The sequence below is a fragment of the Lissotriton vulgaris genome, chromosome 5 (genome assembly GCF_964263255.1).
Source record: "Lissotriton vulgaris chromosome 5, aLisVul1.2, whole genome shotgun sequence".
NCBI lineage: Eukaryota > Metazoa > Chordata > Amphibia > Caudata > Salamandridae > Lissotriton > Lissotriton vulgaris.
The window spans coordinates 973,331,726-973,356,506 of record NC_141693.1 but is presented as its reverse complement, the minus strand read 5'-3'; the positions used below and the strand labels follow the sequence as shown (position 1 = coordinate 973,356,506).

The 24,781-nt window shown below is 45.1% G+C and overlaps 1 protein-coding gene across 1 annotated transcript in view; it reads left to right on the top strand.

Moving 5' to 3' along the window:
• Positions 1 to 24,781, top strand: part of DOCK1 (dedicator of cytokinesis 1) — a 1,358,032-nt gene that overhangs the window by 1,318,036 nt on the left and 15,215 nt on the right. The window contains exon 51 of the mRNA XM_086922569.1: positions 7,583 to 7,725. Coding sequence (XP_086778695.1) covers positions 7,583 to 7,725 — 143 coding nt within the window. The remainder of the gene's footprint in view (positions 1 to 7,582; positions 7,726 to 24,781) is intronic.

The window sequence follows — 24,781 nt, the reverse complement described above, 5'->3', positions numbered from 1 at the left end:
GTCCAGTGGGAAAACCCCCCAGGATGTGTTCAGCTTCGTGCTGACCATCCTCAACCAGACACAACGCTTCAGGAAGCTCGCTCAGGCGAACCTAGAAGCAAGCCAGGAAGAAATGAAACGATGGTAAGACCAGAATACCACTCTGGTCGAATTTTAACCAGGGCAGAAAGTGTGGGTGATGGCGCCAGTGGAGCCTTGTGCGCTCCAAGACAAGTGGACTGGGCCATATGAGGTGGTGGAAAGGAAGAGTGAGGTAACCTGCCTGGTTAACCTGAGGACTCCCAGGCTGCCCCTGAGAGTCTTGCATGTGAACCGCCTCAAACCACACTTTGAGAGGTCTGAAGTAACCATGCTCATGGCTACAGATGCAGGAATGGAAGAGGATAGTGATCCTCTCCCTGACCTCCTGGCAGTTAAGGAGCAAGATGGGTCAGTGAATGGTGTGGTGCTCTCGCCCACCCTGACCCCAGAACAGCAGAGTGACTGTCGCCAAGTGTTGGGTCAGTTCTCATCCCTGTTCTCCCTGACCCCAGGAGTCACCAACTGGTGCGTCCATGATGTGGACACTGGAGACAGTCTGCCTGTGAAACAAAAATTTTACAAGGTAGCTGACAACGTCAGGGCCAGCATCAAGGAAGAGGTTTCCAAGATGTTGGCGCTAGGGGTGATTGAGCCCTCCAGCAGCCCCTGGGCTAGCCCAGTGGTCTTGGTGCTCAAGAAAGCTGCTACGCCCGGTGGCCCAACAGAACTCAGGTTTTGCGTGGACTACCGTGGGCTCAATGCGGTCACGAAGACTGATGCACACCCCATCCCCAGAGCTGATGAGCTCGTGGATCGGTTGGGAGCTGCCCAGTACCTCACTACATTCGATTTGACTTCTGGGTACTGACAGATTGCCTTAACTGATGGGGCCAAAGAGAGGTCAGCATTTTCAACACCAGAGGGGCACTTACAGTTCCAAGTCATGCCCTTTGGGTTGAAGAATGCCCCTGCCACGTTCCAGAGACTGGTTAACCAGGTACTGTCCGGGCTGGAGGAATTCAGCGCCGCATACCTGGATGACATTGCGGTGTTCAGCTCCATGTGGGAGGAACACTTGCAACACCTCTGTGAAGTGTTGAAGGCTCTACAAAGGGCAGGCCTCACTATCAAGGCCAGCAAGTGCCAGATAGGGCAGGGATCTGTGGTTTATTTGGGACACCAGGTGGGGAGCAGCCAGGTGGCGCCCCTACAGGCGAAGATTGATACCATTCTGGCTTGGGAGCCCCCAAGACCCAGACAGAGGTGAGAGCCTTTTTAGGGCTCACCGGGTATTAAAGACGGTTTGTCAAGGGATATGACACGGTCCATTGTCGCCCCCTTGACAGAACTCACTTCTAAGAAGTTGCCCAAAAGAGTGGATTGGACTGAAGCCTGCCAAACTGCTTTTGATGCCCTAAAAACTGCCATGTGCACAGCACCGGTGCTCAAGGCACCCGGCTTTTCCAGTGAGTTCATAGTGCAGACAGACACTTCAGAGCATGGTGTGAGAGCAGTACTCTCACAAATCACTGAGGAGGGAGGAGACCAGCCGGTAGCTTTCATTAGTAGGTGGCTACTCCCCAGGGAACAGAAGTGGAGTGCGATTGAGAGAGAGGCATTTGCTGTGGTCTGGGCTCTGAAGAAGCTGAGGCCCTACCTGTTTGGGACTCACTTCCATGTGCAGACCGACCACAGGCCCCTCAGGTGGTTAATGCAGATGAGGGGTGAGAACCCAGAACTGTTGAGGTGGTCCATCTCCCTACAGGGAATGGACTTTACGGTGGAACACCGCCCTGGTACAGAACACGCCAACGCTGATGGTCTGTCCAGGTTTTTCCGCCTTAGTGAAGAGAACTCCCAAGAAGGTGGGTAGTTCTCCCCACTTTCAGCTGGAGGGGACACGTGTTAGACCTGGCATCTTTGGTGTGGTTTCCCCCTATCTTTTTGCCTCTACCTCCTGTATTTTTGATGCTGTACTGGATTTCGTTTTTGCTGGTTTAGATGCTTTGGACACTCTGCCACTGCTGATCAGTGCCAGAGTGTAAGTGCTCCCTATGTAAATTGCTATTCTGATTGGATATTCATGTTTGGCATATTTGTGTCACCATGAAGTCCCTAGTAAAGTGCACAGGGTGTGCCAGGGCTGGTGATGACAAATGCTACTAGTGGGCCTGCAGCACTGATTGTGCCACCCACAGGAGTAGCCCTAAAATGGTGTCTCAGGCCTGCCACTGCAGTGCCTATGGGCAGTTTAGAAACTGCCATGTCCTCCTGGTCAGTGTCCCCACTGACCAGGCCTAACCCTTCCCTTTTCGTGTACATCTGTCACCCCTATGGAAGGCGCAAGGTACCCCCCTGGGCAGGGTGCAGTATATGTGCAGTATATATGAGCATGAACTAGTGCAGGTGACATGCTCTGGTAATGAATTACAGCCATTTTCGTTTTTCACTATTGTAAGGCTATCTTGTTCCATTGGTTAACATGGGGGATGCTGGCTACAGTGGCTTCCAGCATTTCTTCCCATAGGAACAAGATAGGACACAAGTATCTAGTATCCCTGAACTCAGAATTTAATAACACATCTTTTAGGAAAGGTTGTTTTTAAATCCTGTGTTTGAGAACAGCACTTTTGGAAAGTTGCTGTTCTCTTGTCTGACCTTTCTGTGTGCCTTGGCCTGTTTGTATATTGACTGTCTGGTTTGTGAGTGACAGGGGCTGGGGATTCCCCAGGAGGCTGGCTGAGTCAGCCCTAGGCTGAATGACTGCATTGCAACCTGAGTGGTGGGAGGAGTTAGCACCTGGGCCTGAATAGGGCTGTGCCTGCCGGCCACAATGCTGGCTCCACCTCCTGCTGGGCGGCTGACGACCCTGCCCCTCACTCTGAAAGGGAAAAAGCAGCCAGCAAAACAAAGTACTCCGGATCCACCCAGAACTGGTTCAGACCGGGCTCAGGGCCCACGTGCACTAAGAGAACAAAGACTTTAGGGGTATAAGTACAGGACCCCTGACAACAGAAAATTAGATCATTCTGGAATCAAGAAGGAACCTCTGCCAAGGAGAAAGCTGAATCTGAAGAAGGAAGACTGTCCTGCTGTTGCTCTGCTGGACTGACCTGTTGCTTTGCTGCCAAGGAGAGGGGAAGGACTTTGCTGTGTGCTGTGTCCCCTGTCTTGAAGGAATCTCCAAGGGCCTGAGAAGAGCTGGCTCCCTGTTCTGAAGTCCCAGGAACAAAAGGACTTCACCCCCCAGCTTCCCTGAACTCTGCTGAGAGAGTTCTGTCCTTCCTAGAGTGCTTGATCCAGTGGTGGGGACTCTGGAAGTTGTACCTGTGCTGGGAAGCTTGAAACTAAGCTTGAGAGACTTTTGAAATTGAAAAGTGGCGCATCGCTCACTTGCGGAGCGCATCCCCGGCAGTGCAAGAAGTTTCCCGCCGCTACGAAGGTCGAGACCGTCGCAGCGCCTGACGCCGCTGCCAGAGCCGTCGCATCCTTCGTTTGCGGGACGCACCAGACCGGTGCGGGAAAGTCGAAAATCGCTGCGAGTGTCGTCGCAGAGCCTGTCGTCGCTGGGTGAGATCACTGCACTGCTTGCTTACGGACCGCATCACGTCCCTGAGAGCATCGTCGCAGAACCATTGCATCGAGGACCTGCGAGAGAGAGGATCACCGCTGGACTGCGCATCGTCGCCCCGGAGATCGTCGCAGCCCCTACGAGATCATCACATCGTGCCTTTGCGAGACCAAATTTCCTACGGAACCTATGCACCGGAATCCATACAAGTGGCCTTCCTCCCCATACAGAGCGGATTCGTCACAACACGCCCGCTGCTGCAGCGGGGCAGTCGCATCGCCTCCCCAGGGTCTCAGGAGCAACGCATCGCTTGTTTTCCACCGCACCAGCTTCTGCGTTTGGAACTTTGTTGCATCTAAAAGGTACTGTGAGTAAACGCGACGCAACTGTGAACTTTTCAGGCATCTGTGGATTATTTTATCGCAACTTAAAGAACTTTGATTAAAACCTTAACAACTCTTTTAAAACCATATTCTTGAACTGTGTATGTTGGTTTTTTGTCGTTTTGGTCTTGTGTAGTTTAGAATAAATATCTTTATTTTCCTAAACTGTTGTGGAATCAGTTTGTGGTGTTTTCACTGTGTTACTGTGAGTGTTGGTACAAATACTTTACGCATTGCCTCTGGTTAGCCTAGACTGCTCGTGCCAAGCTACCTAGAGGGTGAGCAGGGGTTATCTCAGAGGGTTATCTCCTTGCCCTGACTAGAAGTAAGGTTCCCTATTTGGACAGTGGTACCTACCTCTGCCAACTAGAGACCCCCAGTTCTAGCAGGTAGTTTTAAGGGGTGATGAGGGTTCTAGGTTGTTTTAAGGGGTGGGGGTGTTTTGGGGTAGTTTCAGGGGAGGGGGTTCTGGGTCGTTTTCATGGTTGATGGGGGTTTGGGGTAGTTTTCAGGGGGTTTTGGGGTAGTTTTAAGGGGTGGAGGGGGTTCGAGTAGTTTTCAGGGGTAGGGGGTTCGTTGTAGTTTTCAGGGGTGGGGGTTTCGTTGTACTTTTCAGGGGGGCAGGTTTTTTTGTGTTGTTTTTAGGGAGGAGGATGGGTCGTTTTTAGGGATTAGGGAACGGCGGGGTAATTTTTAGGACTCATTGAGGTCAGGTAAACTTTTAGCACTTAGAGGAGGGAGGGGTAGTATTTAGGACAGGGTTTTAGGCATTAGGGCATGGGGACGACAGAACGTGGGGGTTGGGAGGGGGTAGGGGTATTTGCACTCCAGGGCGGGAGGGGGGGAGTTTGTACCTTAAGGCGGAGGGAAGAGGGGTGCTAACCTTAGCACGCATACCCCTTTACCATGCATGCATTTACCACGAAAATTTGTGGTAAAGGCATGCGTGGTAAAGCAATGCGTGGTTAAGACGCGGTGGTTATACAGACCGTGTTGTTTATGTATGCGGGGTTGAGGAACTCGTCGTTCCATAAAACAACCCTCTGACAGAACTAGTTAAGCAGTATAAACCCTCCCACAACCTGAGATCTAGTGAGGAAAACACTGTAACATTGGTCAAGAGATGAAAGATTTTCAGTAGGGGCCCCTTCCATTTGGAAAGCTTCACCAGACAAAATGTGGCTGGATCAGGATCTTGGGACCTTCCATGGAATGCTGAAAGCCTGGGTATTTAATTAGGCGTATGACATTAAGTAACATCAAGTTAGGCTCTCAGTCGATCCAGTATTATGTTATAAGCGCCAAGAAACCATTGGTGAACACGCACTCTACAAGTATTAATAATAAGAATAGTATTAATAAACACAGTGTTTATGATCATGCAAAGGTGAGGTGTCCAGGATGGTGCTGTGAATCAGCAATCATAATATTTCTATTAAAAACACAATGTCCTTGATTCAAGCCATTACAAGAAACTAACCTTGCCCAAAATCAGGGAAGACTGCTTCATAGCACTGCCAAGCAGCGCTGATGCACCCTGATATCTCATCTGCTCATGGCACTGTAGACAAATCTTTCTTGATTAAAGTCAATAAGAGAGAAAGTATTCACATGCACTGCCCTTGAATGTACCCAGTCTTTACCCCAGAATAGCAGTCAACATACCAGGTGCGGTTTTGAGCCATGCAAGGCAAGGAGTTATAAAATGTACTACTCGGGCCCTCAACCTTCTTGCTATTGCTTAACATCAAGATGTGGCTGCTACCACAAATTACAGTACAGCAGCTGTTTACATTCAAAATGTTCACAATCAACACACTGATCCACCACTCAAGAAGTCGAGTTAACAACCAAAGTGTTTGCCTGTGTCTACCTCTGGTTCAAAGAAAGCCTTCTCTGCTTGATTGTGTCTTAAAAATGGAATCTGGGTACTCCGTACACTGGAAAAACGCCATTAAGATAGAAAACCAAGATGTGACTTACAAGGAAGCACTCAGTTATTGAGCCCCTGATCATAAACGTCATCAAGGATATTGATAGAACTCTCTTGTTCAGGGTCCTACTACTCCTACAAATCCATACCTCACAATAACACAGAGAAAAGTGAGTGCATTATCACAGTCTTTCTGAATTTGAACCTGAAAAAAACAAGACTGCTGACCAGACATCATTAAATTCCAACAGCACAAGGCTGAATGGAGAAAAGGGAGTGGATACTTGCATAAAACAGCCCAATTGGTACCAAATTGGAACCTAGCTTAAGCAACATGAACAATAAATATATCAGCCAAAGTTCAGTTAATAAAAGCACATGGGACGATCCATTGAAGTACAAAGCTCAGGAGACCCTCCCAAGCCTGTCATAGCATTCAGAATGCTCCTGGAACCCAAATTGTTGAATAAAGACTTTACAAAAAGGACATTTGATATTAGACCAAACAATCCGTGACTCATGGAGTACTTATTGTTTCATCAAGTACTGCCCTCATAGTGCCTACCATCCTATGTTGAGTCAGTAGCACAGTCCATACTTCTCAAAAGCACTGTCAGGATGACTCCTATTGATAAGTAAGGCAGAGACAAAACCCCACATCCTTCCTTCTCCAGATCTGAACTGAAGATGCAATGCACAGATAAGGGAAATAAAAGTATCAATTGAAGTAATACGTATGGGAGATCCACCTTTGTTCCACGTAGAATTTTCACTTTTTATGTATTTGAAATTAGCCTTTGGACATTCCTCTATTGACTACCAACCCATCTCCGGGTATGTATTTAACTTTCTTCCCTTCAGTCTCATCCAACAGTGGCTAACTAGGCTGGTAATCTGTTATTGTACAAGAGCAAGCTAACTTTTTTTGTCTGGCTATGGTGAAATTCAGTGCAGGTTAAGAGCTAAACATGTATAAATTCAACATTTTCCCATTATATAGCACAGATTATGACATTTCAGTTGAGAATACCAGCTCTAAGTGGCCGTGATCTGACATAGGTACTTTTGCAAAGTATTTACACAGGGATACGTGTATACGTGTTAAATTTACAGATGGAAAAATCCTTTACATTTTGAAAAATGTGGAATTCCATAACACCTTCTGGGAAACTACAATCGTTATAGTGTCCCTAGGCTAGGGTAGTGTTGGAATTCTTTATGACATTTTAAAGCATATATTTAATTTTAAAATTTTTATTAAATGGTATGTTGTCCTCAGATCATGTCTCACTGAGGAATCTCTTTAATTAAAGTAATGGATTAAGTAATGAATTGTGAAATTGTTTGTTTTTCAAAACAGAGGAAAACAAGATGGCATCTTTCAACTCTGTTTTAAAGAAAAAATATGTAAAGGCAAATTACAACAGAGCTGACTAATATAGTTTAATCATAAACATTGTTACTGCACCTCAGATTTTGTGTGTGTATATGCATTTAACCTTTGTATTCTTTTTTGTTTCCCTTTTAGTATTTCTCTTCTACTTTATTTTGCCTTTCACTTTCACTCTGGCATTTATCGTATTTTATTATGCTATACATTCTAACGGGAATAGCTTTACCGTGAAGTTACAGTGGGTATTTCAGAGAGCTGATAAAGTGTTCCATTCTTTGCAGATACAGAACTCAATGGGTCAGCACCGGAAATAGGAGAAACCCCTCCACCTCTGCCGATCAAAGGCATCGCGCCAGATTATGGAAATGTTTTTGAAACTCAAGAAATTACTACTCCTACAACACCACCGCCAACACCTCCAAGGGTACGCTTTGTTTCTTTTACTTTGTCTAGATCTGACTTCTCATTCTGGGTTGAAAATCACTATAATACACGTGCAGAAGGCATAAATTCACATGATTGTCTTTCCTGGAATTTGGTGCAAGAATACAGTGGGGCCGGGGACTCAGTATGCTGGCACCATAGTCTGGAAATTACAAGCTTTGTTTCTGGAATGTGTGCTATCCACTTTGACCCATGAATAGGGATCGCATTTCGCTGGTTTTCCCTGGTTGCAGAGAACAATCTGCTTACATTTTCTGCCTGCTCATAGCAGGTGAAAGAAGTCAGTGGGAGGGCTGGAGTGGGTCTGGGGTGGCAGGCGAAAGTCTTGGTGGAGTTGGGTATGGCATGGGCAACATAATCTCCTCTGCCTGTGACGTGCTGTGAGTGAGGGAGGGTGAATGAGCTGTTGCTTGCAGCCCGCCTATGATAGTACCTGGGGCTGTCTAGCTTTTGGGAGTAGGTGGATGTCATGGGGTGTCAGGAATCTTGGGCCTGATGGAGAAGAGCATTATATGCTACGCCATGGTGGCAAGGGAGTTAGGTGGGATTGGGCTCTGCCCCAGTCCACTACCCCTGCCCAAGTAGTGGTTTAATCATCTGCACACCCAGGAAACTAGACATAGTGTTTTAGGGCCTGAAATTATTGGGTCCTGAGTTTGAGAACCCCCGGTAATATAACACCATGACACCAGGTCATTAAAAATGGCGTGTGGCAAAATTCCACCCCATGTTCCTATTCTTGGGGAAATACCACCACGTTTAACAGGAGCCCGTGAAGTAGTTGATCACAAGCTCCACTTTTACTCCCTCACCATTAGCAATTTACTTCATTATAAGTGCACACTGACACCAATATGTAGTGTGCCATAGTTTTATGTATTAGCACCTTTCCCCCAGGCTTATAAGGGCACTCTTTAAGGGTGACTTATGAGAATGTTAAAAAAAATAGGCTATTTCTTGCTGTGCCAACTACAGTGGTCTTACAGGAAGTCAAATGGTACAAACCTGAATAGCTAAGAATACTGAGGTTTATTTGGATCTTTATGCTTACAACAGTTACAGAGTGGCATTCAGATTTGTTCCCTTCCAGCCTTCCTACATACTTACTTGTTACCCATTTCAGTATCTGTCTCACAAGAAATGGGATATAATCCCCATCACCCCTAAGCTTTCTACCAGTGATATAGCATTTATAGCAAATCCACTTTTTCTACATGGTCATTCCAATTTTTTCAAAAATGTCACTCTCTCTTTTTGTCTGGTTTTAAGGCTGTGCGACAGTGTGTGCTCTCTGACTGCAAAATGGCATTGGTAAAATAGTTTTTATCCAATTTGTCTTTTTTTACTTTCCTGTAAGACCACTGAAGATAGCACAGAAAATTAATCTGTTATGGAAGGTTAATGTGGTATGTGGGTCATAACACTCTCTAGTAAACAAAAGTGAAACCATTCCTTTCAGAAACCTTTTTAGAACTGTAGTTCAAGTCCTTGTATTCTTTAATCTGGATAGTGGCAATCCCCTTCTCACCAGTCTTATAGACTCCACGGCGGCCACCCTTAAAGATATCCTTCACACCTCAAGGGCTTGAAGAAATATGACCACATATCCCCACCATTGTGGAAGTTTGACTTCCCTTGCTCACACCATTTTCAAAACTAGATGCATCTTCATCAAAACTATGATTACCAGCACTGCTGCCTATCTGGCTAACAAGATGTATAGTGCCTATTGGAATACCTGTAGCCACATAGGTGGCAAAAATATATGTTTGCCAATGGCGCCACCATGCTCTGATTGGACAGCAGTTCAAATGCATTGAAGTGACACATTGCAGGTAAGAATACTTTCTGGAAAATATTAGCATTCTTACCTGTTTAATTCCGAAAACTGTTAACGCTTGTACTGCTATTTGATCAATTTGGACTTAGCCTGTACACTTTCATTGGGGCCTTCAGATCTTACTATGCAGATGTATAGTGTCACCATGTTTACAATGTGTTTTTCATTGAACTGATCTTGTAATCGTTTAGGATCCATTGTGCCCATTCCAAAGCTCTCAGTGATCCCTAAATAGCCCATGTTCTTTCTCCTGTGCTTCGTCTTTATTATTCTGATTTTGGATCGCACTTGCCATAATGACTTGCATATTTGCTTCAGCAGTCTTGGTCACAGACGTCATTTGTTCCTATTAAATGGGAATTTTCAGCATTGGTGTAGGATGGGCAGATTCGTATCAGTTTTAATTGCTGCCAAGTAAAAGATATGTATATGTATTGAATTGAAAAGGAAATTGTATAGTGAGTGGTTATCCTGAATAGCTATCATGTATATGGCCTCCTTATACCATAGTATAAGTTCTCTAATATCTCAGCACGTTAATTGAACACCTCGGTTTTTTGATTTTCAGAGTTTTCAGGCCTTCTAATCTCATGCTGGTTTCTGTTTAAGATTTCAAACTTCCCTCTCGTATCCTTTTAAATTGGACTTAAAACAACTTCCATCTCATCCATTTCACTCTAGTGCTCCTGTCTAAATCAGCACCACACCTCCAAGCCCTGTTGATGCTGCATGATGTTTAGTTTGCAGCATCATTCTCATCCTTCCCTTTTGCAGCTCCCCGGCATTTAGATTTAACACAACCTCCAGAGAGGATATTGCGTGCTCCCCATTTACACTGTGAACACCACTGGGTATTTTTGCTGTGATAAGGTAGCCACTATCTATTAGTTTTGACTGGATCCTGCTCTTCTTGTAGTGGTTTTGCGTTCCCACCTGCTGACAGTGCAGTGCCTCTTTCCCACATTTCTCACATACTCTTCCCTTGGGTACCACTATCCAGAGCTGATCACTGTGCCATAATATTGCAGATCCTGTTTTTCTTATGGAAGCTAATATGAAATTAGAGGTGCACTGCTTTCTCAAGTTCATTCAGACCACTAAGGCCCAGAAATTTCCTCTCATCCATTCTTCAAATACTGATACCGTTATACGCCCGGACAGAAGATCTGAAAGACATTCAAACAACTTAAAAAGTTGGAAAGAATTCCAAAAACGCAATACCCTTCCTGGTCTGTCTTTTTATCACCCTTCTCTGTCTTACCACCATGCAGGCACCAGTTCTAGATTTTTCTCTGTAGTACTTAGCCAGTATACATCATTAAAAGGCGATGGATGGCCGAGGAAGCACAACAATTTGCTATTAAGATGCCATTTCGTCCCTATATCCAGGGCTCTAGCAATAGCATCCATCTGCCAACATCCACGCACCATCCACTTGAGTTCCCATGACCTGGTGTTCACCTTTCCTCAGCTTAAGCCTTGTATGCTACAATCCTGAGGTCCACCCACACACTACAACTGCACTCTCTTCCCTCATCTGTCTATCACTAGGGTTTCTGTGGTGTGCAGCACCCAGGCAAAATCTCCAACAGCCCCCATACCATCCCATGCCAGTCTACACTTATGCTCAGGTGTCATAAACATTAAATTCTAAATAAATCATTAATTAAAACGACCAAGATAGCTATCATACTGTCTTAAATCTCCCTTAAATATGTAATCGGTGAGAAACATGAACAGCCCATAGTGTGTCTGGTCTGGTGAATACAATAGCTAGATAACATCTATTGTGCCACTCACGGAAACTGGTATGGTTCTCATTGCCTGGGTAGTCAATCATTGAAAAACAGAGTTATTAATATATTTTTGCTTTGCCATTTTTTAAAATGTGATCCTTAATAAATAATTTAAACGGCACATATGTTTGCACAGTGTGACTCGTGATCAGGTGTATCCCACCTCCACAAATTAATCGCCCTATTAAGAATAATCTATTAACTTTACCATGATTACTTCCTTAATTAGGATTGAGTTGCTTTTCCTTTTCTTTCACTTCCTTCTCACCGCTACATCTGTAGTTAACGTAATTTAAGCGGAAGAGTTACATTGGCATGTTGTGTGCAATCATCAAGGGAAGGCTAGTTCAATTCACGGCCTCTAAACCAGTGCTCTGTGCAAACTAAATATAACCGTTTCATATGTGAAACTGAAAGAACAGATTGCCGTGATGGTGCAGATGTTCTTTTACATAAGGTTCCGTCTCCCCCGAGGTACGTGCGCGTCACGGAGCGGCTCAGGTTGCTTCTAATGTGTTCTGGCAGACTTCTGTCAGAAAGCAAAGCAGTCACCAGAAAGACTCGTCCGCCAGCACTAACGTGTGCGCAAGCACGAGCTAATTCTTTTTATGTGTGCAGATTCATATAGGGCGAACTCGACCCGAAGGTATCGGAGCGCTTTATGTGAGCACCAGTTACACAAGGGGAGATAGGCACGGGGAGATTAAGTGATTTGCCCTGAATCACGGGATGCTCAGCCGAGGCTCGATCCTGGTCCCCCAGCTCCAAAGTCGGCAACTTTAGCCATGAGTTTACTTTCTGCCCTGGAAGTAATACTTGATTGCTACCACAAACAAACAATACCATTTTGATCATCTCACCATGTGGGTTGCCAGCTCTGGCTTCTGATTTCAACCTCTTTTTATGTGTTTTTCAGCCAAGTGGCATCAAAGGAGCTAGTGAAGGGGACAAAACATGCTGTCTGTACAAGTAATAATTCGAATTATTATTGCACTTTTACTATCTGTGGACAATAGTTAGCATTAGCGCATTTTGCTTTGGAGTCCGGTCTTACAGCAGTTCTAAATGTTTTTACATCCACTACGAGTGCAAATCCACATTTTTTAATTACTTTTATGAGTTTGCACTCGCAAATCATGTCACCGTCTGTATTACTGAGGTGTCTAAGTACTTTTGTAAATCAGACTCGTAAAAAAAAATAAGGAAGGGGAACAAATAACGGAGGACAAATGAAGAGGAAACTCTTGTAAAGAAGGCTTTCTCAAATAAACTGGTATCTTGAAGGAACCCTTCACAATAAAAAAACAAGATATGAACGGGCCTGCTGGCAATTCATTTGAAAGAAGTAACGGATCAACTTTATTTTAAATGTACATCGGAAATGTGTGAAATAGGTTCATGAAAGGGTAAATTAATGGACTTTGACCATAAAAATAATAGTAAAACAATGGAACATTTGATTTTTTAGGTCTCGGACTAGCGTCCCACGCAGTGGACGGAGTCCGAGATTTTATGTTTTGGCAGTATGGGGGCTTGAACCCGCCTCTCTTCTCCATTGGCTGGCCTCGTAAATGCTGGCCAGCCATTGGAGGAGAGGGGCATCACTCAGTTCAAGCCCCGCCTTTTTGCGATTCAGGGGCGTTTTTTAAAAAGTTTTTAAGCCGTGATGTCATCCGTCACTCAACTGCTAAAAACACGCCCCCGAATTGAGAAACAGTCGGAGATTGCGGCAGCCATTTCAGGCCGACTGCCTCCGGAAGAAGTCATCCTCAGGTGAGTGCTTGTTTTAAATTTGGGATTCGCAAAGGCAGCCGCATGTTTATTTTTGCATCCCGCTAAAGTGAAAGCGCAATGCAAATATAAACAAGCAGCTGCCTTTTTTGATTGTATTAAGCAGTGTGAGGGTTTCCGCGTGTGTAGCTAGGCGAGCATCCATGCCTCTACTACACATGCCTTTACAACAAATTTCATTGTAAAGGCATGATTGGCTAAGGTAAATGCGTGGTAAAGGTTACCCCCCAGCTCCCACCTGAGTCCTAAAACCTACCCCGATCCCAGCCCTAAAAACACCTCAGCCCCCTCCCTGAGCCATAAAACTGGCCTCCAACCCTAAAAACTACACAACCCCCTGCCCTGAGTCCTAAAACCCCGCCCCCAGCCCTAAAACTACCCCAACCCTGGCCAAAGAAGTACTCCGCAAGCTGCAGGAAGGAAGGAAGCAGGAAGTCTGGGCAGGAAGTCTCCAACACCTCTCACCCCACCCCCCCCGCCCATTTGCTGCAAGTCTATAGCACTGGCTTCTTTTACTACGCATATGCCTTTACCACTGTTGCAATGGAAATTGTTGTAAAGGCATGAGTGGTAAAGGAATATGCGTTGTACAGGCATAAGCGTGGTCAAGGCATGCTTGGTAATACTTGTGCTCTTGGGGCACGTGTGGTTTAGACCATGTTGTTAATGCCATTTCCCTCTGAGTACCCATTGGTCAGTAACTGAGTTCAGTACCCTGGCATTTATGCATAAAGTCATATATCGTCAGGCGCCCCAGGATAAAAAACGACAACACGTCCTGAATTTTTAGGTCTTGTTTTAGCCAACGCACATGCGTTGTCTGCGAGACATATGTAAAGGGGCTTTAAAAAATGCTCTCAAGCAGGCGGATTGCCTACAGTGCATGTGTGCAGGCGCGTGCACATCGCATACCATTTGGCTGCCTTTGAGACTTCAAAGGAATCCGGTCCCCCGCCCCCCGCCGTTTCTGGCTTTGCTCGCTGAAGACTGTCATGCCCAAGATCACACCGACTGTCCTTCAGACCTTGCTTCCCCCGTTTTGGCTACGTGAAAACCAATGTTTATATTGGGCGTCCTGGTTCGTACATTCCCAAAATATTGGAGCGCTGTTGCAGTAAACACTTGAAAAAAGCTTCGGTTTGGACTCTTTGATAACAAAGCCCACCCTTTACTACATTTTCCAGCACACCTGTGTGCTTTCTGTGAAAGAGTTGTAAATAAAATGTGTTGATCATATCACGGGTACAGCTGTGCTCCTTGCATTCCGCCACTCCCTTTTAGCCCATCCCTTTCAGCAGCAGCTGGCAGGCACCGTAAGGGGCAGAGCGGTGCACACCTTTAAACTTTGTTTATTCACTCTCTCTTACCTAACACAGCCGAGCACATCACACTCAGGTCTGACACCACATCACACACAGCAGAGCACATCACACTCATGCCTGACACCACATCACACACAGCAGAGCACATCATACTCAGGTCTGACAGCACAGCAGAGCACATCACACTCATGCCTGACACCATATTACACACAGCAGAGCACATCTCGCTCATCCCTGATACCACATCACACACACCAGAGCACACCACGCTCCTGCCTTACACCACATCACACACAGCAGAGCACACCACTCTCAGGCCTGACACCACATCACAAACAACAGAGCACATCACGCTCAGGCCTTACACAATGTCACACACAGCAGAGCACATCATGCTCATGCCTGACACCACATCACGCTCAGGCCTGACCCCACACCACACACAGCAGAGCACATCACGCTCATGCCTGACACCACATCACACACAGCAGAGTACATCACGCTCATGCCTGACACCACATCACACACAGCAGAGCACGCTCAGGCCTGACACCACATCACACACAGCAGAGCACATCACGCTCATGCCTGTCACACATCACACACAGCAAAGCACATCATGCTGAGGCCTGACACCGCATCACACACAGCAGAGCACATCACGCTCATGCCTGACACCCCATCACACACAGCAGAGCACATCACGCTCAGGCCTGACACCACATCACACACAGCAGAGCACATCACGCTCAGGTCTGACACCCCATCACACACAGCAGAGCACATCACGCTCAGGCTTGACACCACATCACACACAGCAGAGCACATCACACTCATGCCTGACACCACATCACACACAGCAAAGCACATCACGCTCAGGCCTGACACCACATCACACACAGCAGAGCACACCACGCTCAGGCCTGACACCACATCACACACAGCACAGCACATCACGCTCAGGCCTGACACCACATCACACACAGCAGAGCACATCATGCTCAGGCCTGACACCACATCACACACAACAGAGCACATCACTCTCAGGTCTGACACCACAACACACCTCACTCTATCTATCGCACCACCACAGCATCACTCAGCACCACCATGGCATCACTCAGGGGCACCACAACCTCACTATGCACTACCATAGCATCACTGAACGCCACAGCATCACTCGTCGCCACCACAACATCACTCGTCGCCACCACAACATCACTCATCGCCACCACAACATCACTCAACGCCACCACAGCATCAATCTGTGCAACCATTCAACAACAACTGGTTCAAATATGTTCTCTAAATGTTTCAAGCTTTATTACAAATGTCACAAAAAGATGTTAATATTTCACTTCTGTTCTTGGATTTTCCTCACAATAAAATACACTGAACATAATCTTCACAAACGTTATTTACAAAAGTTTAAGCTATTGCCATTATAAATTACAATAACTTTTATTTAAGTATTAATTATTAAAAAAAAATTGAAAGCCATTGTTATTTGTAATATCAATACATCTAAGTCACGTAAATACAACACATTGCATTACTAATGCTATATGTGTCACAGTTGCGAAAGTTAAAAGTATTAGCATTGTAAATGACAAAGCTATTAATTTCACTATTTTCAAAACCAACACATAAATACAACATTATTCATTTACAATACCAATAGCTCAAACTCCTAATGCGAGACCTATTGCATTGCAAATGCTTGTTTTATCATGTGGTTTAAAGTTCTGGACCAAGGTTTCTGTTTCACTTTAGAAAGAAGGTTAAAATGTTCATATTTTTAACACGCAAGACATCTAAAAATGTTTAATAAAGTGCTCAGATTTTTCTTGTGGTTTGCTAGCTCTATAAAAATATAATTTTGTGAGTTCATGTCATGTGAGACTTTTGGGGGGCATAGTCTGAACCTTCATTAACAGAAGGGGAAACACACTCACAACCTCTAAGCACACAACACTGTTAAAAAAAAATCACAGTACTCGAGTCTGCGCCCAGATTCTTAAGATACCATTTGCGCCATCTGTGATTTTGCATTTTAAATGTAATGCGGTTTGCTACATCAAAGAACATATCCAAGAAACACTTCAAATAATGAAGAGATGTATTTCCCCTTCTTGACTAGGTGCTTTCCGAAACATGCTTTTCTATGTTTCAAACGTTGCTTTGGAAAAAGCACGCCATAAAAATGTGAAATAATTAAATATTCTGTTTCCCCTTTTTTGACATGATGTGGATTAGCAGGATGTTAAAAGCTAAACTCCTAACGTCCTAAAATGTAAATTGCAGATCAGCATTATTATTAAACCGCCCCTGTCCATTATTTCGTTGTTTGCTAAATTACCTTTCTCAAAAGAGCACTTACGGATTTTTTCACCCTGTCAGTGGGATTTCAAGTTTTTCATTGCACTTCCACCGTTTGACGGTTATTTTAGTCACTAATAATATGCACATTACTGGACACTTAATGGCAGGCACCATCTGTTCTGTAATCTTTCACTTGCCATTTTATTCAATAAATACTCACCTGCGGAATTATTCTCGCAATTATAAGACTCTCAAGCTGTTTAGTGAAGTTTTTCTAAAATTGTAAAATGCTGAATTTTGCTTAGTTTTGCACAGTGTTGACAAAGCTCGTGCCATTTTGATTGATGCACTTTTGTCTTCAGTAGAGGGGAAAGACAGACTGGACCTTATGCCGCCTAAGGGCACGGGTGCTGTAACGGGTGCTGTAGACACACAAAAAGCAGCGTGTGTTTTCATTCCTAAGGCAATGTGGAGTAGGAATCCACTATGACGTTTCTACCGAATGGGGGGTCTTGGGCATATGGTAATTGTTGGGATCTACTGTGCTCCCTCCTGTGCAAAACATTAATATTTCCTAACGTTGTTCTTATATTAACAGGCCTTGCCCTCCAACGTCCAAGGCAGTTCAAAGAAGGTGCCATCTTATCCTTAAGATTAGTTGTACAATCGATCTGTGGTGGAAACCTTGTGGTGCTCTTTTAAATCGAGTCACAACACTTACTCTTTGTTATGCTGTGAAATACAAGTTGCCCTAGTAGACTAATGAATACCTCATCCGGATTCATGCATCTATAGGGCGCGCACATCTCCTAGTATAGTTGCAACGTCTGTTCACTGCTTGTCACTGTACCACAAATGTTTGCAAAATATCTGCGGACATTCTTTGCACATGATTCTATAACATTCATGTCACATCGCTAAATTGACGTGTTTTTCCCCTATTTGTCTGTGTTTTTCACTTCAGCTAGCAACTTCTGTTCTGCCTCTGATAGCGCTTTAGCGTTTTACTGCTTCCTGCTTCGGCGCTCCTGCTTCTCCTTAGCCCCGCCCCTCAACCCCACTCCCGCCTCCAGCTTTACAACCCGCCACCTCCCCTACATAATGGAGACCGCTGCGCGGTCGCTCGCTGGCGCGCCTAAGGCAAGCCCATCTGCGCCCGACATCGACCAGCGGCAGGAACCCTGGTTCTCCTGGACCTCACCGCTACAACTCTGCCAGCCTCCGTGGGCTCAAACCCAGGCGCCTCACCGACTGCGCACGAGCCGCACCCAACAACACCCAGGGATAGTTCTCATGCAAACACTGCCGTAGATCCTTCACCTGTGACACAACGGCAATTACCACTGAAGAACCTCCTACGGGACAACCCACAGAAACCTCACCTGCATCCTCCTCAACGCGCCCTCCCTCCACCGACACGCTGTTGAAATCTGGGACCTGATCGACACCCTCGCGCCCGACGTTGCATTCGTCACGGAAACCTGGACCAACGCCACCTCCGACCGACATCGCCACAGCCATCCCTGATGGCTACAAGATCCAGAGAAAGGACCGGCCAACCTGCCGTGGTGGGGGAATTGCCATAATTCAGAAGACCTCCAGCGACCCACACTCCAACACGGAACACAACACCTCCACTTCCAGATCCAGACAAGTCCCAAGACCACGCTACGCGGTACACTCATCTACAGACCACCAGGTCCCCGCGCCCAGCCCGCAACTGCCATTGCCGAGCTAGCCGCACCCCACGCCATCACCTCCACTGACTACGTCCTGCTCAGAGACCTGAATTTCCATCTCACGAACAGTCAGGACCCCGACTCCACCGCTCTCCTCAAGAACCTCGCCAACCTAGGACTGAAACAATTCGTCAGCACCCCCAGCCACAGAGCAGGGCACACCCTTGACCCCATCTTCTCAGAAGGATCAAACATCCGCTTCAGCCACACCACCCAACCCTCCTGGACCGACCATCATTGCGTCCATTTCACCTTCAACACCACCACCACGCCAAAACCTAGCCTGCGCCCGCCTCGACGGAACTGAGCAAGGTCACCGCAGAACACCTGAACTCCACCCTCCTCCAACACCCCCCCAAGGCCTCCACTGACACCAACTCCACAGCCAGGTAATTCCACCACTGGGTCGCCTGCTGCACTGACAAGCTGGCACCCATCCGACAGACTGCCAAACAACATTTGCCCAAGGCCGCTTGGTTAACCACCGAATTCCAAAAAGCCAGACGCGCCTGCAGACATCTTGAAAAAACCTGGCGGAACCAGAAGACCACGAAAGCACTAAACGACCACAAGATCACCTTGAAGGACTACCACCAGCGTATAAGGGTCACCAAAATAATTTTCATCAGTGAGAAGGTCAAGACCAACGAATCCAACACAAAGGAGCTGTTCAACATCATCCAGCAGTTCCCAACCCCTCTTGCGCAGCCACCGACATTGCACCATCCCAGGAACTCTGCGACAAACTAAGCTCCTACTTCCACCTAAAGATCAAAGCCCTCTACGACAATTTCAGCGAGCCAACAGACGATAGCACGACACCACCAACCACTGCAGAGAAGCCGACCATCACCTCCTGGGACACCGCGTCCGTTGAGCTCATCACCTCAACCATGAGGAAGACTCACTCAGGAGCCCCAATGGACCCTTGCCCCCCCCCCCACACATCTTCCACAGGGCTGTCTCTGCCATCGATCCCGAACTACGCCACACTATCAACTCCTCCCTCACTTCCGGCACCTGCCCTGATGACTGGAAATGTGCAGAGGTGAAACCCTTCCTCAAAAACCAACGGCCAACCCTACCGACCTGAAGAAATACAGGCCTATCTCTCTCCTCCCCTTCGCAGCGAAAGTTACCGAAAGACTTGTGAACGCCCAGCTTCAGCCTTCATTGAGGAAAACTTCAATCTGATCACCTCCCAATCCGGCTTCCGCAGCAACCACAGCACCAAAACTGCTCTCCCTGCTGCCACCAACGACGATTGCTTGCTGCTTGACCAAAGACACACCGCAGCCCTCATCCTCTTGGACCTCTCCCCCGCCTTCAACACCGTCTCACATCACACACTAGCCGCCAGGCTCCTCAACGCGGGAATACAGGGATCCGCCCTCGAATGGATACGATCCTTCCTCTCTGGCAGAACACAGAGGGTCAGACTTCCCCCCCCCCTCTTTCCTCTCCGACCCCACGGACATAGTCTGCGGAGTACCCCAGGGATCCTCACTAAGCCCAACACTCTTCAACATCTACATGACCCCCATTGCTGCCATCGTCAGACAACATGGGCTCAGCATTGTATCCTACGCTGACGACCCCCAACTCATCCTCTCCCTCATCAAGAACCCAGAAATCACCAGACTCAGCTTCCAGGAAGGTATGAGAAACGTAGCATCCTAGATGAAGGACAGCTGCCTAAAGCTCAACTCCTAGAAGACTGAGGCACTTATCCTCGGACCCTGCACCTCTGCCTGGGGCAACACGTGGTGGTCCTACGCCCTCGGGAGCCCGCCCGCCCGCCCCTACAGACCATGCCCGGAACCTCGGCATAATCCTCGACTCTTCCATCTCCATGAACAGCCAAATCAACGCTGTCTCCTCTGCCAGCTTCAACTGCCTCTGCATCCTCCAGAAGACTTTCAAATGGATCCCCCCTACTACAGAAGTACTTTAACCCACGCACTCATCACCAGCAGACTCGACTATGGCAACGCCCTCTACGCCGGAATCAACAAAGCTCTTCTACGCAAGCTTCAGACCATCCAGAACGCTGCAGCCAGACTCGTCCTGGGACACCATGCCACGGGCACATGACCCAACACCTGCGAGACCTCCACTGGCTCCCCATCGAGAAGAGGGTTACCTACAAACTCCTCACCCATGCCTACAAATCCCTCAACAACATCGGACCCAAATAACTCAAAGACAGACTATGTTTCCACGTACCCAAGAGGAACCTCTGTTTCGCCGACCTCGCCCTGGCTGAGGTCCCCCGCATCCACAGAAGCAGGACGGGTGGGAGGGCTTTCTCCTACATCGCAGCCAAGACCTGAAACACCCTCCCTGTCAAACTAAGACGCTCCTCTACATTGCACACGCTCAGGGAAGTCCTCAAGACCTGGCTTTTTGACTGACCCGGTGCAGCATTTCTCCCCCCCCCCCCCAGTGCCTTGAGACCCTCACGGGTGAGTAGCGCGCTCTATAAACCACTGATTGATTGATTGATTGATCTTGGCAAATATTTGTTTCTGCTGGGCAGTGTTATATTTGATGGACACTTGACAGTTAAGCAGCAATCCATGCTATTGCTTGCCAAATAATTGTATTTGTTGAGGCATACTCATTTCTCTGGGACCGACTTCGCAGAAATTAATTGCATTCTGACTACTACTTCAAGAGACGTGGACCTTCAATGTACTGCACGTAGTGTTGATAGGGGGTGAAACCCTACTCAAGCAGAATCCAGAATCTCTGTCAGGGTAAGAAACAAGCAAACCCCAAAATAACCTCAGCGTAAGTTTCTGGGAGGCTTTACTAAGAGGCAGCGTGTAAAGTATTTATACAGCACTTCAAAAGTAATAAAGTGAAAACACACCACATGAAAAATACCACACCAATTTAGAAAAATAGAGTAAAGTGCATTAAATTATTTGAGAACAAAATAAGAAAAATCAAGTCAGCAGAACTTGAAATATTGAATGTAATGCTTTAAGTAAACACAGCACTTAAAAGCACAAAGCACCAACTGTGGTTATCTTGTCACTCCAGGACAGGGACAGAGTGACAAGTTCAGACAGACCGTGATGGAGCATGAGCAAGTTACGCCCACTGAAAGCAAGTACCTTAAAGCTGCTTTGCGGGGTGTTGAAAAATACTGCATCGAGGAGGTGTTCCACAGTGGCAGTGCTGAGGGATTGAGATGCGGAGGTCTGCGTCGTCATCGAAGAGGCCATTGACAAGGGAATTGGATAGGAAGGCCTGCATTGAGGATGCATCATGCAGGTGTGGTTCAGAGGGGAAACAGCCTTCACAATGAGGGAATTAGCACACGGTGCCTTTACCACGCAGCTTTTACCATGCACGTTTTTACCATGCACATACCTTTACCACACGACTTTACCACGCATGGTAAGCATAATGCTTATATATATTCACTAAAAAAACCATAGGTTTCAGGCCTTATATAGTTAGGAATTAGCATTTAAAACACCATTGAAATTGCTCCTATATAGTTAGTTGTACTAACTATATTTCGCGCACCCGCAATCCATTGCTGATGATGTCACATATTACATCATTCATGACATGGTCAGTGACATCACTGATGACATCACTGATACAACTAACTATATAGGAGCAATTTCAATGATTTTTTAAATGCTAATTCCTAACTATATAAGGCCTGAAACCTATGGTTTTTTAAGTGAATTTGCAAGGTTTTTTAAATGCTAATTCCTAACTATATAAGGCTTGATACCTATGGTTTTTTAAGTGAATTTGGAAGGTTTTTTAAATGCTAATTCCTAACTATATCAGGCGTGAAACCTATATTTCTTTTCAATAAATTTCAAAGGTTTTGTAAATGTTAATTCTATTAGCGGATAACGTTTATATATGTTATTATCCTTCTGGGGCAACCTGAGCAGCCATCTTGTTTCTCAGGAGAAGTGAGGCACAAGAGAGCCCAAAACAAGAGTGGAAAACACGAAAAGGGGGCAGGGTAGAGACCCACCTACCATGCGCGCGTACGTACGTGTACCGTGTGCGTAGCGTGCGCGTACCCCGCGATTTTATTAAAAAAAAAATAATAATAATTTTGCCCTTGGGAGGCCTTCTGGGACAACCTGAGAAGGGCTAGGGGGTCAGGGGTCTCTACCCTGCCCCCTTTTCGTGTTTTCCACTCTTGTTTTGTGCTCTCTTGCGCCTCAGTTCTACTGAGAAACAAGATGGCTGCTCAGGTGGTACCAGAAGGTTATTAACATATAAAAATGTTATTCACTACTAGAATTTGCATTTACAAAACCTTTGAAGTTTTTTCAAAAAAAATATAGGTTTCACACCAGATATAGTTAGGAATTAGCATTTAAAAAACCTTGCAAATTCACTTAAAAAACCATAGGTTTCAGGCCTTATATAGTTAGGAATTAGCATTTAAAAAACCTTGCAAATTCACTTAAAAAACCATAGGTTTCAGGCCTTATATAGTTAGGAATTAGCATTTAAAAAACCTTTGAAATTCACTGAAAAAACCATAGGTTTCAGGCCTTATATAGTTAGGAATTAGCTTTAAAAAAAACTTTGAAATTCACTCAAAAAAAGTTTTAGGGTTGTTATAGTTTGCTGGACCTTTCACTCATACAAAACCATTGAAATTGCTCCTATATAGTTAGTTGTACTAACTATATTTCGCACACCCGCAATGCACTGCTGATGATGTCCCATATTAGATCATTTATGACATGGTCAGTGACATCACTGATGACATCTCAAATGACATCACTGATGACATCACTGATGACATCATCCACGTGACAATCACATACACCTTTTCATACACAAGTAAAATCTTTCATCACTCTTTGTAAAATACAGAGTATCATATTTGAATCCATTGTCACAGCAATACAAGTATCTAAAAACCCACTCAGTGATTCATAGATGTATGCACACATCTAATCACTTACCTGTAGATTCACTCATACATGCTGTCAATGAACAATAGAACACTATCAAAAATACTTATACACCTATATCAACATTACACAGCAGCACACATCTTATTCACATATGAAGTCATCCTACTCACTTAGGCAAACAATGGATCATACTTACATACTTACTTAACTACACACTTATACAAACACCACTTCATCTATTCATTTAGATACTAAGTCATACTTAGTGAATTATAAAATCATTATAACAAGTATATAGTTATCCATACAGTCACTCACACAATCATTGAGTCTTGTGGATACTTATTTATATACAACAACTGACACATACACTGCCTTTTATTTTTCTAGTTTGTTGGACATGTACCATTGAGAAATATATTTACTCATCACCACACCCTTGAAGAGATTCACTCACCCAAACTGTTAGAACATGTAATTTTAACTTCATATATCTACTAAATCAACTATTCACACATCCTTGTACAGTCACACACTCCCCACCGAACCACACCCACTTTCACTCTCCCATACAAATACTCAGTTATCTAATCAATAACTAATATAGACTTTCACATAGCTAGTAACCAACTGGAGAACCAGTTTACACAACTGACAAAGTGATACAGATAATCACACAGTTTAGTGAGACACTATAAATTGGTCAAGTAAACAGTCAATTACACTGCTACTAAATCCTCCATCCAAATATTTATTTATATATATCCACTCATTCTTCAATGCAAATTGCTATATATATAATGCATATTTAAATAAAGAAGCAAACCAAATTCACTGGATGATGTCATCAGTGATGTCATCAGTGATGTCATTTGAGATGTCATCAGTGATGTCACTGACCATGTCATGAATGATCTAATATGTGACATCATCAGCAGTTTTTGAGTGAATTTCAAAGGTTTTTTTAAAGCTAATTCCTAACTATATAAGGCCTGAAACCTATGGTTTTTTCAGTGAATTTCTAGGGTTTTTTAAATGCTAATCCCTAACTATATAAAGCCTGAAACATATGGTTTTTAAGTGAATATATATATATATATATATATATATATATATATATATATATATATATATATATATATATATGTTCACTGTAAAAACCATAGGTTTCACACACGTTATAGTAAGGATTTAGCATTTAAAAAACCTTGCAAATTCATTGAAAAAAACATAGGTTTCACACATGATCTAGTTAGCTGGACATTTCACTCATACAAAACCTTTGAAATTCCCCCGTTATAGTTAGTTCA